Genomic DNA, 16,822 nt, shown 5'->3' with positions numbered 1-16,822 from the left:
TGAACTGTCAATTTTCTAATATTTAAACCTGACATATGTTTTGTTTAGCACAACTGACAGGACAGACATGGGCAGTGTCAATGTGCCGCCACACAGCTCTAGAGAGGATTCGTTAACGGATTTTAACATGTCATCTTCCAAGCAACCATCCGGAAATAACCTTAAACCTTATGTAACTGTTATAAGCATATTTGGCTTAAGATCTTTAGTGAGTGTGTTCAGGAGATTTCATCGATGAGTGACACTAACACAACGGCATAGCATTTGTATCGATATGTAAAAAATTAAGTATTACGTAAATAATCGGAGGATTTGTAAAAAAGTTAAATATCAGTGGCTTCAACATCACGTTCACGTTTTTCGCCGACATAAATCCTATTACGCAATACTCTGCCAAGTTCCAGCTCTCGCGGTGTTTTGTTAATGGAAGTGTCAGTGTCAACAACGGCTAGGCAGCAGCGCAGCAGCACTGTCCGGAGCAGGGAGGGGGGAGTCCAGAGGCTGTTTAAATGTCGGGTGAGTTTACTCACATTTCGAATCATCTAACGTAAAATGTGATTTTTAGCGAAATATATTCACTCAGTGTCCATGATGTTTTCACGAGATGGTAGCTTAGTTTATGACTACAGCTTTCTTTAGCATTAGCGTGCTAACGTTTAGCTACTAACTTGGCGGACCTGTAGTGTGAACTCGCAAGGTAAGCTAGACGTAGCTTCGATTAGCGGTTAGCATTAGCTTAGCTAGCTGTGTTGTGACTGGTAGCTACATTACACATTTCGCTTTGCGAGGCGTATCCGACCGTCCGTTATCTGTAATTAGTTTCCATGATGTTAGCTTCCACGTTCGTTAAAATGACACGGCTGTCAGGTTTCGGAAACAAAATGTTTTGGTGTGGTAGGCGATAAGGTTATGCTAGTTTAAGGCCTATCTCTCATAAAGTCAGAGCTAGCCAAAGAATTGGCATTTTAGGTTAACCTATCCACAGTCCGTAACCTGAGCCACCTAGCTAGCTATAGTTTGTAGCCGAACGACCTCAACAGTGATAGCCAGCCAACGCAAATGACTTGATGGCACTGTAGGGGTAACGTTAGGTTGCATGGTAGCTTGTTATGGCTATGCTGCCTCATCGCTCCCGTTTTAACGCTAGATTAGTCCCCCGATTATCCTCGACACAGTCCGAAGCAAATGCTCCAAACAGGCCTACAGTCTTCGACATGTTTGCCTCCTAACCAGTTGTCACTAGGATTTGTGTTACCATGTTGTTCTACATTCTTGGTCACAGATGAGCACATCCAATTAATGGCGCTAAACAGATTGTAGTTCTCAACAGGTGCATGGCATTCATGTCATGAAGACTGATGCTGTAGGTTGATACATGAGCAAGTTAAAACACACGCTAACATACCTCAATGTGTCAGTGGCCTACAGAAAATACAGATCAATAAAAAAATACACCATTGAAACATTAAGTAGTAGTTACTTAAGCATTAGTTGTTTGATTACCTCCATATGCATAAATGAATACAGCCGATAACAAGTTGCACTGTTTTTTGCTCTGTTTCACAGAAAATTTGTCTGAGATGGGGGATGATCGACCTTTTGTATGCACTGCCCTTGGATGTGGGCAGGTATGAATTCTCACCACATTGATTCATATACATGACGCTCTTTCACTCTGTTTTCATTTGACGCCTCTGATCATCCAGGCCAGAAATCTGAAACAAACCCATGCCTCTTTCTTATTATTACATGGGCTCATGGCAATTAAGCTTACAGCTAACTTTGCAGTTACGGTACTGTACGAATGCCAAAATAGTAGACAGTTAGTACAAATAAGACAGCTTATATAGTGCCCTACCTCACTGTGGACCATCTGCACAGGAAGCAGGTGTTATTGTTCATCTCACATCATCTATAATTAAGTTATTTTGATTAATTCTTTGTCAGCAGCACAGTATATAGTAAACTTACATTACTTACATTATTTACATCAATACTGTACTACTCTGTTTTTATTATCTGCTGTGTTTTGTTTTTTTTGCAGAGATTCACAAATGAAGACCACCTGTCAGTCCACAAACACAAGCATGAAATGACATTAAAATTTGGTCCTGCCAGAACAGACTCTGTTATTATTGCAGGTAATGACATTACCATTTACATTTATATTTGTTAAATTCATCTGAATTGAGGAGTTATAAAGCTGTCGATGTTATGAAGACCTGTATTGATATATTACTGTGATGTCTGTCGGGAAGGAGATATTTCTGTCCCGTAACCCTCTCGACTAACATAATATATGTTTTGTGTCTTTTGTGCAGACCAGACCCCGACACCCACACGTTTCCTGAAGAACTGTGAGGAGGTCGGGCTATTCAATGAGCTAGCCAGCTCCTTTGAACAGGAGTTTAGCAAAGCACACGAAGACGAGCACAGGACAAAACACCCGGTAAGAAAAAGGATGAATGTACTCGTTGAGTGAATAGCACTCTGTTGGTTTCCTCTGATCATCAGATAAAAATGATATCACCATTATATTAGTTTAAATGATCTGAAAGGTTATATTCATTTTCTCCCCTTTGCTCTAAGGCTGCACCTTTACAAACGCCATCTGAAGCAAAAGATGAGGATGAGGGTCCTTTACAAGTGGATTCTTCCTCTCCCGGAAGTCCAGATTCCTCGTCCAGCATGTCAGACGACAGCAGAGACTCAAGGGTGAGAGGCAAGCTACAATGTATTGCCACAAACTGTGCTTTCGTGTGGTCAGCAAGCTGAAGACTTATGCCACTTGAACATCAATAATTGGTTCCCTGATCATGCAGACAAAGTAAATGTATGAATGGAAAATAACTAGCATTGTTTGATTTGTCAACAGGATATTCTCACAAAGCCTGTGGCTAGCTCTGCCCCCACTCCAACCATTGTGCGTCCAGGTTCTCTTCCCCTTCACCTGAGTAATGACCCACTACACCCAACTCTGCCATCTCCAACATCTGTCATCACGCAAGCTCCACCCTCCAACAGACAGCTTAGGTAAACTACAGTTTGTTCCTGTCATTTGCATCTGTATTTGCAAAACTTCTCAAACTGAATTAGTGCCTGGGAAAATGTACAAATATGTCAGTCTTGGGGAGGAATTCACCTCACCAACTAACAAGTAACTCTATAACACCAGCAATCAAGGTTCGAGCAGTTGTTTGCTATAAGATTAAGCTCTAATTAAGTGGAAATATCTCAATTTTCTGTAGGTTGAATTATTGGCTAGCTTATGTCAAACTATACATGCCCTCTCTAGACCAAAACGTTCTAGATCTGGATTTTTGTAAGCTACAAATGGGTTTAAAGTAAAATCATGGCCATCACTGGGCTACTGAGTAGCTGGTGATGTAGATGCCACACGTGTCCAGATAATTGCATTATCAAGAGGTGGTCAGAAGATGTTTTTTAACACACAGGTCGTTTAAGTGTCGCTGAGGCTGCTGTTTGACAGGCATCATCGCAAAGCAGTGTCACATGGGAGCTGCTCCTGCTGTAGCTCCTCATGCCTTACGTCCATCTAAATTATTTTGTGAGCATGATGTGTTGAATTACTACATGTATCATCATATCTACATACTGTTGGACATTTGTTGTTTTTAATTAGATTCAGATTGTTTTTGTCTCTCCCACTATTGTGTCTTTCTGAGTTCATCATCGAAGCTCCCCATAAGTGTGTTATAGCAAGAAAGCACAGTCAAGAAACGCAAGGTCATCCATAGCACAAAGTAAACCCTGTTTCATTTCTGAGAAGGTGCATGTTTAGATGTCAGATCAGCAATATTTCAAAGGCAGCATGCTTGAGGTCTAATTTATGTATTTCTCCATCATCCTCTGCTTCCTGATCTAACAACACATGTGAGGCAGGTGTGGGTGGAGGCTAACAGTCCTCTACAGCTCCATTATTGCTGAGATTCTGCAGTGACTCGCTAAATCATGCCTACTTTTGAGAGATCAAATCAAATCCCTCGGCCACCACATATTGTCTTGCTCTAACCACCATTTTATTGGGACTTGAAAGGCTAGGTACAATTAGCACTTAGCACTTGTCTGTCGGCAAAATCTGTATTATGTCAATGGGCACAGAATGGAGGACCAGCCTTTTACAAGTATCTGATTTTGTCAACAGCTCCCCAACAGGCTCTTATCCACTGGTGAGGCACCTCCCCAATGGGCAGACAGTCCCCCTCCTGCCTAGTCCTGTACAGATGACCTCAGTTATATCTGTAAGTCATTTTCAAAACTTGGCAAATAAATATAACAAATGATACTTTGTAAATTGTTATATATTTTTTATTTATTTACCATATTCCCTCTGTTTCTCTCTCTCTCTCTCTATCTCTCTCTATTTGTTATAATGTGGAGCTCGCACGGCCAGTGAACTCAGTGCCTAACATCCCTGGGATTCCAGGACCTCCAGTAGGCGGGGCCAGCAGTGGGTCATCCTCCCCGTCTGGGTACAGCCTGCACTCTGAGACCAAGATGGTGAGATGATTGGTCGTATTGGCATCATTTTGTAGGCTGCAGGCTCTGAAAAATAATGTGTCGCTTTTAACACGTTAAACATGTTGTATTACATATGAATTAACAGATCTTTTTGAGAGAATAGCAAAACAATAAGTGACCTACATGGAGGTTGTCTGTATGTCTTTGTAGCGACTGAAGGCCGTTCTAACTAATCAGGGCCCAGGAGCACAAGATGGGGCTGGTGGGGGGGCAGGATCCATCCCTGCTGTCCCCCAGCGGCAGGAACAGAGCCAGCAACCCACTCAAAACTCCGACGCACCATCACCTGCCCAACCCCAGGTAAAACACGTGCTGTATAAGCTTACAAACAGATCTTAGCGAGGATCAGACACATAAATGCCTACAGCATACAGGAAACCTTTGATTGAAATGTATACAATGACATGGGTCCCTAACGTAATACTTCACCCAAAATCTGTCGTGAACATCAAACACTCCCCTCAGCTTAAATTAGGAGTATTTGATTGACATGAATTTACATTATATTTGGCCATTTTTGCAACTAAATGTGTATTGTAAACTAAATTGTATTGAAAGTGGTTGCAAATCATTATGTTCTATACTTTGTTAACATTTGAACTGCCTACCCTGGTAAAGTTAAATGTTTGGATTCACTATCAATACAACTTCCTGTTGTAGTGATAGCAGATCGATACAGTGGTTTTCACACACAAAATATTTAATGGTATCAAGCAGCAACTGTGTTGATAGAGAACTACAGTAGAATTGTAATTTGTTGACATTTGTGCTTTTTTTTTACACAGTATTGAATTAGATAGATAATGCCTTGGGGAAACAAAACAAATTATTGTGTGCACTTAAGTGTGTTAAGAGTGTTCACAAATTGATATTTCAATGTCAAAGATGAGTGACTGAAGGCTCACCTTTCATCCCCTATATAGGGATCACATTTGTGTTGCTGTGTCTGCTGTTAGCACTCATTTTATTCTTAAAGGCACATATAGCACTACTGCCCTCATTTAAAAGTTTCTAAGCCACATTGTGTTATTTTTGTGCCTTTTGAGTAAAAGCAAAGTTCAAATCTTCCTCTTTCGTCATTCCTCAGGTGTCCCCCGCTCAGCCAACAGGAGGCCGGCGGCGGCGAGCGACAGAGATGGACCCTGATGAGAGGAGGCAGCGTTTTCTGGAGAGAAACCGGGCGGCCGCCTCCCGCTGCAGGCAAAAACGAAAGCTGTGGGTCAACTCTTTGGAGAAGAAGGCAGATGATCTCGCCAACATGAATGTCTCCCTGTCGGTGAGTCTTCCTCCATTTCCCTGTCACTCTAGGGTTGTATCGGTAACTTAAACATGCTCGCAGATCGGCCTCCTTGATGATATGACAAGACGGGGCATGCTGGGAATGATGTGTGTGTGCTGTATGTTCTGTGTTGCCATCAGAATGAAGTATCCCTACTGAGGAATGAGGTGGCACAGCTGAAGCAGCTCCTCCTGGCCCACAAAGACTGCCCTGTCACTGTCATGCAGAAGAAGGCAGCTTTCTTAGGTAACTATGAATTGACCAACGAGCTTCCTGCACTGTAACACTTATTTTGTCAGGATCCATCGATCATCTCATCCATCTAATGTGTTCTTTTTACTCGCTCACCTCTTTAAGGGTGAATGTTTCTGTCTCTGTCTCTAGCTGCAGGAGGAGAGGAAACCTCCAGGGATACTTCCACTGAACCCATCGGCTCCCCAGCGGCAGTTATCCAGCACGGGCCGTCACCCCCCGCCTCGACCTCCAGCCCAGGGGCCACCATCAACGGGCTGAGCGTCCGCGCTGCAGAGGCGGTGGCTATGTCGGTCTTGGCCGGCATGGGATCGGGCCAGCCGGGAGGGATTGTCATGGCGACGCAGTCACAGTCAGCCCCGAGATGATGTGCTGACGCAGGTAGCCAGTACGAACTTGAGTGGCATTTGGAGGCCGGAGTGGTGCAAAGTGTTTGAAAAGACCCCCACCCCAGACTAAGATACTCTCCTGCCCTCACAGCCAATGATAATCACACAAAGACACGGCACAGTGCCTCCGTCAACCCTCCAGTCCCAGCAGGCTCCCTGTTCAGAGAAGCTTCGTCACTCTCTGTATGTAAATATGAATAACACGTCGGACACTCACTCTGCAGGGTTTGGGGTCATTTCTTGTTCAGGTATGACAGGTTTTAGATTGGGATGAAAAGTATGAATGAAAATCTTTTTATGTCATACCACGTTTATTTTCATTTCACTTTTAAAATGCAGCTTCGGTCCAACTTTGTCCCACACACTGGCTGTGATGAGGTTGGTTGCTTTCCAGGCTGACAATTTTACTAGCATTTTTCATTTGTAAGAAAAGATTTTTATGCCTGATACTGGTTGTTGTAAAAATGTTTTGCTGGCGCAGTGAAAGTACAGTGGGAGATTGGCTGGCTTTGCAGTAAAAGGCAACCTGGAAAGTGTTTGTAATGCTTGTTTACTTTTCAACCTGTCCTTAAGTTTTCTGTCTGTCTCCCGTTTGAGTTAATTATCCTTAAATACACATGACGGTTAATTTAGCCGAGTGCATAACAAACCAAACTGTAGATGTGTACACAGTTTGCCCTGTGAGTGTGTGCCTGCCTTTTTTTACCACCCTTTTTAAGCCATTTGGAATGGATGTCATTACATTAGTCGTGTATGTATCAAACCCTATTGACTGCATGGATTACTCGACGCTGAAGAATACCACTGTTTGTTTGTGCTTCATCATACTATCACTGTTTGTTGATCTGCTTTTCTTCTGTTTTATAACATCAAAATTATCGATGCAAAAATGTTCCTTGTTATGTAAGGATTCCATCCTCAGTCCTAATGTAACACACTTGAAATGGTTAGCTTTAGAAGGCCTTTTAAATGAGAATCAAACATAATAGATTTTAAATCGTTTTCCCTGGCATTTCAGTTGAGGAAAGAGTAGTGCAATATATTTTTCTATTGAATATTGATGTTCTTGCATTTAGCTGACGTGTAGCCCAGCCGCTGAGAGGGGTTTGGTCTATTTCAGTTGAAAGCTAAAGTTATGAGGTGACCAGAGAAAATGTGAAGAGGAGTATTCTTGAATGAATGAGAGAGGTGAGTAGTGTTCATCTGTAGAGAATTACAGATGTCCTAGTCTTGGGAGCTTTCCAACATTTGAAAAGCCGTCTTGTATCGTGAAGCAGACTTAATACTTGTGCAAAGTGCTTCTTTTGAAATTTAAGTTTTGAAATGCAGATTATTTTATACCACATTGTACTTCCAAGACTATCATGTTGTTTTTCCCCTTGTCACTGTGTTTTTTCTTTTTATAACATGTCATTGTTTTTAAGATGTTTTATTTTTCTCTGTGGGCATGTTTTTCCATCATGTGATAGTATGTCCCTTTATTTTATTATAGAGGGTAGATGTCTTTTATGTGTTTAACAGAGGTTGAACCACATGAAAAAAAAAGTCTCGAAGATCTCTGTATGGAGGGAGTTTGTCAAATACTCAGGCCTCAAGATGGGAAAAATTACTTGTGTATAGTCTCAACTAATTAATAAGTTGTCTCCGGCAAATAATAAAATAAATTAACGAAAAAGAAGCTCATCAGCGTGTTTTCACCTGCTCCCACTTGGTGCCTCATGTATCACCATTACATTTGAAGCACAGAGCTACGCATCTGTTTTTAAAGAAAAATAAAAACCCAGAAGTTGTTTAACAATACTTAATGCTGTTCTGAATGCATTTCCAAAATCCTAGCTGTCATAATCAATATTTTTACATTAACATGGATCATATGACAACTCTGCAGTACCCCTCAGCTCTGTAGAGTGTTTTACATGTTGGTCTTTCAGCTCATTGTTTTGCACCACACAACTTCGCTCAGTCTTGTCACTCTCAGAGCATCATGCTTGGCTGCAGCATGCAGCTGTTTTCAGCAAAAAAAGTTCTAAAAATCCACTGTACACTACCTGTCCAGTGCCAAACAGCAAACAGACAAAGTTGGCGAATAGCTGGTGAACATAGAGGAGCATTTAGCAACTAAACCAGTTATTTTGCTTAGGAATTGCTGAAGAGGAAAAACATGACATGGCCAGAAACACAACTCCAAATGAATGCTAATGTTGCTCTGGGCTGGATGTGAAGTGTAAATGGGAAGCTTTGCTAACAAGTTCACTATACTTAACATAAAAGTTGATAAAAGGTCATGATTGTGTTTACTTGGTGTCCAAATGGTTGCTGCATAACCACAATTCCGGTCGGTGACATGACAGATTTGTTGCATATCATACCCCCTTCTCCTCCGTTTCCTGTCTACTTCTTCCCGCAAGCTGTCCAAAAGAAAATTCCCAAAAGAAAAATCTAATAAAAAAAAGTTGCAACTGTAGAAATGACAGTGATATCCTTTTATTTTGTACGACACAAAAATATGAAACAATAGTCAACAATGTAACCTAATGTCAACATATACATGTAACTGACCATAAAACCATTTTATTTTTGTTTCATGTTGTACAAATTGAGCGAAGACATGTTTCATTTCCGGCCGCCATCTTTGTTTGGTGAGGCAACAGTAGGGCAACTTGAGAAATGGGTAAAACTTTATCTTTTATCGTGCAGCAGATGGAATATTTTTCATCCAGATGGTTAAAAGAGTATTTGAAGACTCTGAAAATACCCCCAGACCAGCTGTAAAGGTTAAACGACCTTAGAGAGTTTCCAAAAATTACAGTAATTATCTTTCGGAAAATCCAATGCTTAATGTTACAAGCTCTGTGACTATTTTCCACCTGAGGGGAGGGCGGCAGGTGAGCTGGATCTGGAAGAATGCTGTTCCTCCTCTCAGCTGTAAAAACACAACAGCAGAGGGAGCAGAGAGTCTGCTTTATCCCACCATCCTGTCACAGCAATTACCATCAGCCCTGGTCATGTGACTGACAGACTCCTCTGGCGAGTTGTTCCCATCTCCCACAGTCATGGCGGTGTCGGGGAGTCGCGATAATGGAGTAAACACCACCGCTACTACATCTTGATTTTTTCCCCCCTTAGCTTCATGCTGGACTGTACCCGCTGTCATCCGAGATATCACAAACATCCCGCAGGCTGCTGTGCTTCCAACGATGGCCGACCGCGGCGTTGATCTGTCGGCTCTGCCTAAAGAGGTCAGGGACCAGCTGGCGGAGTTGGATCTGGAGCTATCCGAAGGTAAGGTGTCCACACAGCGGGTTTAATAGTTTGAGCTGCGGCGGTGGTGAATGCTAACGGAAGTGAAGTGTGGCTCCTGAGCGTGTTTATATGAAATCAGCCACAAACAGCCGTCCTGTGTCAGCTGGGTGAGACTCAGTGCTGCTGCAGTGGATCCGAGCACGACTACAACAAATGATAAAAACACACTGACCTCCTTTTTCAAGCTGTCATTTCTCCATCAAGTATCCTTGTGGATTTCATTGTACACAGAGGGCATTTATTTGCATAGATTGCGACACAAATCTCTGTTTATGTTACTAATCTGGCATGTTGTAGTCTTTTTTTCCCTCCATTTTCGTGTTTTGATCTACATTATCTGCCTGCATGCATGTCAAACATTGCTCATCATTACAGCTATATAAGCATATATACTCCTGTGGAGGAAAATGGGTCAAGTTTGTCAACCCCGAGGCCCTGTGTGTGTGTGTGTGTGTGTGTGTGTGTGCGCGCACGCGCAGCCTCAGACATCAGTGGACACTAAATGATGCTGTGGCCCTTTCAACACTCACTATGTGCTGCTGCTCTCACAGCCTGGACCCTGAAACTGCAGCAGATACAGGAGGGTTATTTGTTTTATAAGAATGACTGTGGGAAATGGGAATATGGTGCTGGCTGTTATGCAAGTCTCCTCCTCACACTGTGAATCACAGTGCAGCAGCTTGATTGGTGCTGTGCAGTTCTCAGGTGCCCGGGGGTGGATGAGTAATGTTATGTTTCACATGGAGAGCCAAGCAGGGGGATGTATGGGCCACTAATGATGCCTCAGTCCCTCTTGCACCACAGACACACGGATACCTGGAACTGTCTTGCCCACGTAAGAGGACAGGTGAAACTTCACACAGTTTGCCATCATTACAGTCTATCATCATTACAGCCTATTTTTACTGATTTTAGTAATGCTAACAAAGTCAGTGTCAAGAATATTTTTCTCTCATTCATGAAAAGGCGATGCAGGACTTGTGTTTGAAGATTTGAATAGACAAACTAGCTGGCAGTGTTTTCCACACAACCTACATGTGGATCTCAGGGAATGTTTCTGTCACTTGTTCCATGTTACTTTAGTATCTTAAAGTACAACCAAGCTCAAGCATTTTATGTATAAACTACAAGATGTAAAAGTTTGTAATTTAACAAAGCAATACTCATTCCTTTAATAGCTTGCCTGTTGTTTTGAAGGTATCAGTTTACCTTGACATTATGTCATTCATGTAATGTCATTTATTAGTCAAATCCACAGGGTGTAACAGAGTCGGGCTGCGTAATGCTTTGACCTGAGCTACTGTAGAGTTAGGTGTGTGCTCTGGTTAATAATAGACAGCAATTAACTGTGTGATAATGAGGCTGGATAATGGAGGAGAGGATGTTCATTCTGTGTTCAACTCACTTAACATGGGTGAGAGGCAGTGGATGATGGGAAATCACTGTGTAATCGAGTGTACAGTATGTACTGGAATACAGTAATTGTAGATTTATAACAGTGATATTTATCCTTTAGTCACTTATTTGTAAGGGATGTAAGGCAGGTATAGTAACAGATTCATTCACCTGGAGTGGATTGTTGTTTGAACACTGTGTTGTGATTGCAAAAGCCCTTGTTTTGTTGGGCTTCAACTGTGCGTAATGCAAGTTCCATAGAACCCAAATAGTGAGCTTTTGATTGTGAAATGGTTTCAGTCAACTTTGCACGAGTCACAGATGAAGTCTTGAGATGTGAGTTTTGAGTCAAGTCTATAGTGAACATGTAGAATCACAGACCTGGTCCTGGAGCCAATTTAATATCTGGAATAAAATGAGTACATACACCTTCTCAGTTGAACATTATTTTAAAAGACAGAAAACTAACTTCAGTTTTAACTTTATTGAATTCACTTAGAAGGTTATTTACTGGATATTAGAGCTGTAACATGTGACTATTTCTGTTATCAATTAATCTGTTGATTTATTTCTGTATCACAAGTTCAGAGACCCAAAGGTCTCATCTTCAAATAGCTTGTTTTGTTCAGCTTACAGTCCAAAACATATATAGTGATATCAAACAGAGATAATTACTTATCTAAATCAATGACTATACATTTTATCGTTCTAACACTACTGCAAAGTAAAAGTCGTCATATCCGAGTCAGTTCTCTTCACATATCTATCAGGTCTCAAGGTAATAAAACTGACTCAAGTCAGGATGGAGTTGAAGTCATGTGACTTGAGCATCCGCCTCTTCTATGTACAGTCTGCAGTGTTTCTGCTGTCTAACAGCTGCTGCTTTTCTCTGGTCAGATGGCCTGACTGGAGCCGCTGAAGCTGGTCTATTGACAGAACAATCAGAGGTCTCTGAGTCCAGTCAGAGTCACCTGTGGCAGTTTTTGTGGTGTAAGGCTAAAGTGTGTAGAGTGGTAAGGTGACACCCCCAGAGTGACTGTCCCTCTGCGGGGGACTCTATCATCTGTAACTTTAGATCAGAGACGACTCTTTAGCGTATAAAAAGGCTCAGTGCTGTCCAGATGCCCCGCTCCTGTATCCACATCTTCCAGTGCGATGAAGTGCATTCGCCGTCTGCTCCACGCGGATGGGACAATTCGAACGGCAGCTGGCCGACCAATGATTCTTAAAGTTTCTCATGGATATCTTTTACATGGCAACAATCGCCCCATTGTTGTCCTGGTACATGGGACTCCCCTAGCAACAAACAGAAGAAAATATGCATCAGCACTTTTCTTCACAGCAATAGTTGTGGGCTGCAGTGTGTGTATGTGTTTGTGTGTGTGTGTGTGTGTGTGTGTGCGTGTGTATTTGTCTGTATTTGTGTGGAAGTGTGTGTATGTGAGAGAGTGAAAGAGAGAAACTCCACCCACTTTAACCTCTGTGACTGTAAGGACACAAAGAAAGCCATTGAGGGGATCAAAGTCTTGGTGATTGAGCCGGACTGGAATTTAGAGCACTAAACCACAACTGTTTAAGCTGCTCAGCTTGGGAGTGTGTGGGCATCGTAGTGTCTGCAGCTCCTGTATTTATATTGTGTATTGTGTGTGAAAAGTGAGTGAAAATGACCACAGACGATTTGCTTTGTACAGAAGCTGTTCACACAAGAGGACAGGTGGTGCATTGCATCGATCTAGGAAATGTGTCTATCACACAGAGTATTGAAAACTGTCAAGTACTGAAAGTTGCCATCAAATATCTGGTCAGATTCGCAGTCTTGTTTACTTATTCTTTAATCAGATATGTACTGATTTGATTCATAGTCTTGCATATTTTAGACTGTTTTATTCTGGCAAAGTTTTTGTGTGGTTGTCTGTGTTTAGACAGCTTTTAATGTTTGAGAAGTTCAGCTTCTTTTGTTAAAAGAAACTAATCCGTGAGGCGTAGTGGGGTCCCAGCGCAGGGTCGTCCTGCTTGAGCCAGGCTATTTTGGATTTGAACCTGACAACGTTAATGAGGCAATCTGTAAGCTTTGTTTGATGAAGGTGGCAACATCTGGAGGCAACACCTCTAATCTACACACACACACACACACCTTCAAGCACATTTGAAGAGTAAGGCTGCCAAAATATAAATATAAGAGGGTCAGTGTTGTCACGAGATTGTTAACCCTTGAGAAAATATTCTCACCGTGGCATCCCTGTGTCCAGCAAGGCGCCGGCCAATCACATACACGCAAGTGCACATTTCTGGTAGATTACTTTTTAGCGTGAGCGCTGTATTTCTACTGTTCACCTCACAATCGATGTGACGAAAGATAAAACAGTTGCTGATGTGATGAATCTGAGTTGTAAAATTCTGTCTGTGACTATTAAACCATTGTGCAGTGTTTTGGCATCTCATAAGCCTTTAAACACATAGTCTGTTACTCCAACTGGACTTCCTGTATCGGATTTCATTGTTTCACTGGTACCTAAACAACATGTCTCCACCAACACAGTCAACTGAGCTGTTTTAACGCAGGGCTGTTTTCTGAATCCCTGCTAACAGCCACGCTAGCAGCTCTGTGAGGCTGTACCGACGCACAGCAGTGCTTTGAGCTAAATGCTAATGTCGGCATGCTAACATGCTTACACTGACAATGCTAACATCCTGATGTTTGGCAGGTATAATGTTTGCCATGTTCACCATCTTAGTGTAGTGCGTAAGCGTTTGCTAATTAGCACTAAACACAAAGTACAGATGAGGCTGTCATCAATTTTGTAGATATTTAGTCATAAAGAAAAGTTTGGGTCCCGAGAACAAGTCAAGAGGATCACCAAAGTTATTGCAATTTCACCCTGAGGGGAACGTGAATGTCTGTAACTAATTTCATGGCAATCTGTCCAATAGCAGTCAGCGGACAGACCGACCAACAGACCGCCATTGCTATCCCTAGAGCCATGCTGCTAGCATGGCTAAAAACATGTTGTTTTGGTATCAGTGTTGAAACTCAGATGTCATGTCCGCTCTAGTATCAATACTTTTCCAATGATACACAGCCCTACTCATAACCTACAATCTCCTTGTGTGACTATAACTGTATAACATCTCCAGCAAAGCACACAGCTCCACACAGATTGCAGCTACATGCAGTCATTTTTCTGTATTCCTTAATTTGGTTGCTGTCTCGTTCTCTGCTGTAACTGCTCCAGCTGATAAGTGGATGTGTGGATTTTCTAGAGACTAGCGTCCATCCCGCCGCCCCGTCTGCGATGCTGCGGAGGAGAGGCAGGTTTTCATCTCGGCAGCCTGTTCCATACTGAGAGAGAGAGAGAGAGAGAGAGAGAGAGAAATGAGAGATTACAGTCCTGCCTGCGTCTCTCAATCTAGGTCACAGAGCATCAGGGGGCAACACGCCTGGCTCATTTAGCCTGTGAGTCACACAGGGCCAGGACTGCTGTTGGGGATCTCTCTCTCTCTCTCTCTCTCCCACCCCGACACCACCACTGCTTTCCCTCTATCTGTCCGTTTTCCTGTTTTCCCCCTTCTGCTGTGTTATTTTAGTTTTCCTAACCAATCTAAATAAGTAAGATGCATCCCTGAAGGATAAGTCTGCCGTTATTCACTTATCGAGAACAATTCCATGAAAAGACCAAAACCAACAATGCATTCTTCCGTCTGTCAGTGCTTTTCAACTTCACTACCCTCTCTGTGGCCCATTTGTTCCTAAGATGTACATTTTTAAAAATGGTTCCCAAATGTTTTGTTTCTTTTTTATTTATTTACTAAAGCAGCTGGGCACTGTAGTTTCTGGCAAACATTACTCAAAGAGGAGGACATTTGTTCAGGACTATTTTCAGCCGTGGATTATTATACAAATAGTGCACCAGTAGGTATTTAGGGCAGCTGGATATGTATGTGAGATTGATTTAATCGATAAGTCGATCAACAGAAAATGAATCAGCAACTAATTTGATAAACGACTTGCATGTTTCAGCTTCTCAAATGTGAGGATTAGAGGCTTTTCTTTGACATATATGATAGTGAACTGAATATCTTTGGGTTTTGGTTTTTCGCTATTTATTATTACACATTTTATACCAAAAACAAGTAATTGATTGATTGAGAAAATAATGTCCATCATAACGAAGGGACATGTCACCCGGTGAAACGATGTGGCTCACTGATAAGTTTTTAATAGTTTTTGAACAACAATGGAGCTCTATGGCACAGAGGAATAGGTTATATCAGGCTTTGGCTACACAGACAATACTTGTTAGTACGATCAGTTCATCACAGATGTTGTTCTTTTCATTGGAATTGTTGACGATAAGAAAAATATCAAATAAAACCAAATATATCCGTCAGGGCTGACGGGCTGGAAAACACTGGCTGTGTGTGTGCGCAGCGTGTTTCCGCATGCAGTTATCAGCGCATGTGTGGACATGCAGCATTGACAGGGACAGGAAGGAAGCCGATTTTGCCTATCTAATTAAAAGCTCATTAACTGTTGCAGAGGAGCTGCACTCTGATTTCCATCCAGTGCTCCAGGCCACAGACTTGGTTTTACACCACAAAAAGATGGGACTCTTCTGCCACACATGTCACACAGAAACACAACAACAGGATTCATTTTTTATTTTTTTCATTATATAACACTCTACATATCTAGTATCACCATGCACACAGACCCACACTCACACATAAACACAAGACGCATTGAAGCCTTATGTACAAAAAAGGCTGAATAATTTAGATGAGACTCGAGCGCACACCTCCACTCAGACACACACACACACACACACACTCTGTCAGCTGGGTAGCTGATCTATCTCACTTTCAAGTCCACAGTGAACGGCAGGTGGGCTCTCAACCTCCTCCTGCTTTAAAGTTGTGCTTTAATAAACCTTCTGGTAATTAGAAACAAACTTCCTCTGATCTGTTTGTTTTCTTATGTCTGCAGCTTGTATGTGAAAGCGACACAACTCAAAGAAATGACAGGGGTGGAGGGAGAGGAGTAAGTAGTGGTCAGGTCACTGTGCTGTTCACTGAATTATTGAACAGTGCCAAGTGGAAGTAGCTGCAGTCAGACTGCCTGCTGCACGTGCTTCAGACTCTGCACACCAGTGAGTCCACTGCCATTTAATCCAAGTTTCCTTCCAGTTTACATGTTACTTTCTACTTTCTGTCAACAGACCAAGCTTGCTGCTGTTTAGGTTGTGAGCCTGTGGTTGTGTGTGTATTGTTGTTAATATTCCGATAAATCTGATGAAAGATAGTGAAAAGTTCCCATCACAACTAGGGCTGCAATGATTAGTTGATTGACAGAAACTATTTTGATAATTATTTAAATCCATTATCAAGTAAAAATGTCAAACATTCTCTGGTTCCTGCATCATTGTAAATGCAATAAGTTGGGGTTTTAGATTACAAAATTATACATTTGAAGACGCCACCTTGGGCTCTGGGAGCTTGCGAGGGACATTTTCCACTATTTTCTGATTTGATTACTCAAATAAATGATAGGCAAATTAATCAGTGATAAAAAAATAATTGTTAGTTGCAGCCCTAATCACAATTTCCTGCAGCCCAAGGTGACGTCTTCACATTGCTTGTTTTATCTGACCAACAGTCCAGTGAA

The 16,822-nt window shown here is 42.0% G+C and overlaps 2 protein-coding genes across 6 annotated transcripts in view; both read left to right on the top strand.

Annotated features, from left to right (window-relative positions):
* The first annotated feature begins 443 nt into the window (after positions 1-443).
* Positions 444-8,912, top strand: atf7b (activating transcription factor 7b). The gene is made up of 12 exons (XM_070902271.1): positions 444-516; positions 1,567-1,628; positions 2,045-2,141; positions 2,322-2,449; positions 2,590-2,715; positions 2,876-3,033; positions 4,166-4,262; positions 4,402-4,521; positions 4,693-4,842; positions 5,630-5,818; positions 5,962-6,067; positions 6,218-8,912. Exons 1-12 carry the CDS (start codon positions 510-512, stop codon positions 6,439-6,441), a joined length of 1,464 nt encoding a protein of 487 aa, XP_070758372.1. The 5' UTR covers positions 444-509; the 3' UTR covers positions 6,442-8,912.
* A 747-nt stretch (positions 8,913-9,659) lies between these two features.
* The window catches only part of dip2bb (disco-interacting protein 2 homolog Bb), a 35,139-nt gene continuing 27,976 nt past the window's right edge, over positions 9,660-16,822 (top strand). For all 5 annotated transcript variants that reach the window (XM_070903473.1, XM_070903475.1, XM_070903474.1 and 2 more), the window contains exon 1: positions 9,660-9,744. In XM_070903473.1, the coding sequence (XP_070759574.1) occupies positions 9,660-9,744 (85 nt within the window). The remainder of the gene's footprint in view (positions 9,745-16,822) is intronic.

Source organism: Enoplosus armatus, chromosome 3 (assembly GCF_043641665.1).
Source record: "Enoplosus armatus isolate fEnoArm2 chromosome 3, fEnoArm2.hap1, whole genome shotgun sequence".
NCBI lineage: Eukaryota > Metazoa > Chordata > Actinopteri > Centrarchiformes > Enoplosidae > Enoplosus > Enoplosus armatus.
This window is presented reverse-complemented; position numbering and strand designations above follow the sequence as displayed.